This window comes from Etheostoma spectabile, chromosome 9 (assembly GCF_008692095.1).
Source record: "Etheostoma spectabile isolate EspeVRDwgs_2016 chromosome 9, UIUC_Espe_1.0, whole genome shotgun sequence".
NCBI lineage: Eukaryota > Metazoa > Chordata > Actinopteri > Perciformes > Percidae > Etheostoma > Etheostoma spectabile.
Window position 1 is genome coordinate 14,434,864 of NC_045741.1, and position 1,771 is coordinate 14,436,634.

The 1,771-nt window shown below is 36.9% G+C and overlaps 1 protein-coding gene across 3 annotated transcripts in view; it reads left to right on the forward strand.

Moving 5' to 3' along the window:
- Nucleotides 1-1,340: 1,340 nt before the first annotated feature.
- LOC116695398 (receptor-type tyrosine-protein phosphatase C) overlaps nt 1,341-1,771 on the forward strand; it is a gene marked incomplete at its 3' end in the record, with an annotated part of 10,212 nt that continues 9,781 nt past the window's right edge. Inside the window, 1 exon segment of one of the 3 annotated variants that reach the window (XM_032525608.1) lies at nt 1,341-1,487. In XM_032525608.1, coding sequence (XP_032381499.1) covers nt 1,424-1,487 — 64 coding nt within the window. 3 annotated transcript variants of the gene reach the window in all.

Here is a 1,771-nt window from a genome sequence, read left to right on the forward strand (position 1 = left end):
GATACTTTTGAAGTGGAAGGATGCTGCCCCGCCCTCAGTCTCCCACTGGATAAGGGATGTGTTGTCTAATATGAAGCTTGAAAAAAATCAGATGTACGCTGTGGGGCTCTGAAAAGAAATGTATCAAAGTGTGGAGATCTTTTTTTGTCTTTTTTCAACACTGGTACAGGAATAAATATTATATAATATAATTATTATGTCTGACCCTTAATATGTAACTGGATGGTACTCTTGACATTCCAGGACCGGACGTGCTGCCTCTTTTTCACCACTTATAGTGCTTTAAGGATATTTCAACTTCACTGTGCAACACAAAGTGACTTGCGTTCTGCCGTTAGACAGCAGGGGTGTCGGGTATGTGAGATGTGGGGTGGGAATTTATGCTTAATCTATGTATATTGTAAAATTTAATAAAAAGCCCATCAGGCCAACAGCAAAGGTGAACAATTGGATACTTTGGCTAAAACACGTATCTACAGTATATCTAAAACCTTGATTAAATAGTTATTTAAGGAGAGTTAAACTCAGGGGCAACAGGATTTGGTCAAACCTGATCGGAGACGTTTCGTCTCTCATCCAAGAGACTTCTTCAGTTCTGACTGAGCCAGCTATTTAACCACTGTGGGGTTGTTGTCAAGATGATCAATACCGCTTTGTCCGTTAGTGATCCTGGCTGACTCTCAAAACGCCGTTTTGGTCTTGACGACAACCAAGGCCAAACCTGAGAACCTTTACAGACACCTTGATTAAATAGCTTCAACATATGCACTCAGTGGCCCCTTTATTGGGTACTTGCACAATGTAATGCAATCCAATACAACTTATCTGCCATAAAGTCTACTTGTATGATGCCTAAGGTTCACACTGATAAAACTGTCATAGAGGTGTTCATTCAATTATTCAATTGTGTTTTAACATTACTGTTTATTATTATATATATCAGAATTACAGTGTGCTGGATTGCATAATATGAAGGGGTATTCCTAATAGCATAGTAGTATAATCACTAAACATCAACTATTTATATATTGTGTCAGTTAATTTGACATGAAACTGAAGAAAGTACACTGAGAAAGTGTCTAAAAGCCTAATTTACTGTAGACTTATAGCTAAACCCTACTGTTGGAAACGTACAGTGAGTAAAATACAATAGCGTGAACATATTAAAATAGGTTAAGAAAGAGATGTAAGTTTTAGATATTAAAGGATTTCCTGTTCACACTGCATAACCTCAGAGTTTAGGTTTAATGTATGCGGAACTAGTCAGACAGTAAAATGCATCTTATTTGAGAAGTGGTTAAAAAAAAAAAAAAACTACCTTGTTAGCATGTGAATATACCGTATATACTCTATACACTTTGATTACCTTGTGTGCGGACCATACTGAATAGTTTTGTGGCTGTACACAACTTAACTCTTGGAAATGGCAAGTCTCTATGGTCTCATGATCTGGCTGGTCTGTGCTGGGATATTCCTTTTGGCCAACTGTAAGTAACCTTCAACGCCAACGAAAGGGCTTTGTTAATTTAAATAAGAGTCTTCAAGATGTAAAAAAGCAAATGTAAAACTTTAACGATATAGCCAGCATAGGTGATGGAGTTTCTTAATGAATAACGATTTGTTGTTGTAGGGTGTGGTTGGTAAGCAGGTTATTGTTTAACCCTTGTATTGTCTTCCCGTCAACCATTATCGCTTTTTCCGACATTTTGTTTCTCTTTTTCAATGTTGTGGGTGCTTTTTTGATGTTTTTTTCCAAAGTTATTAAGTTATT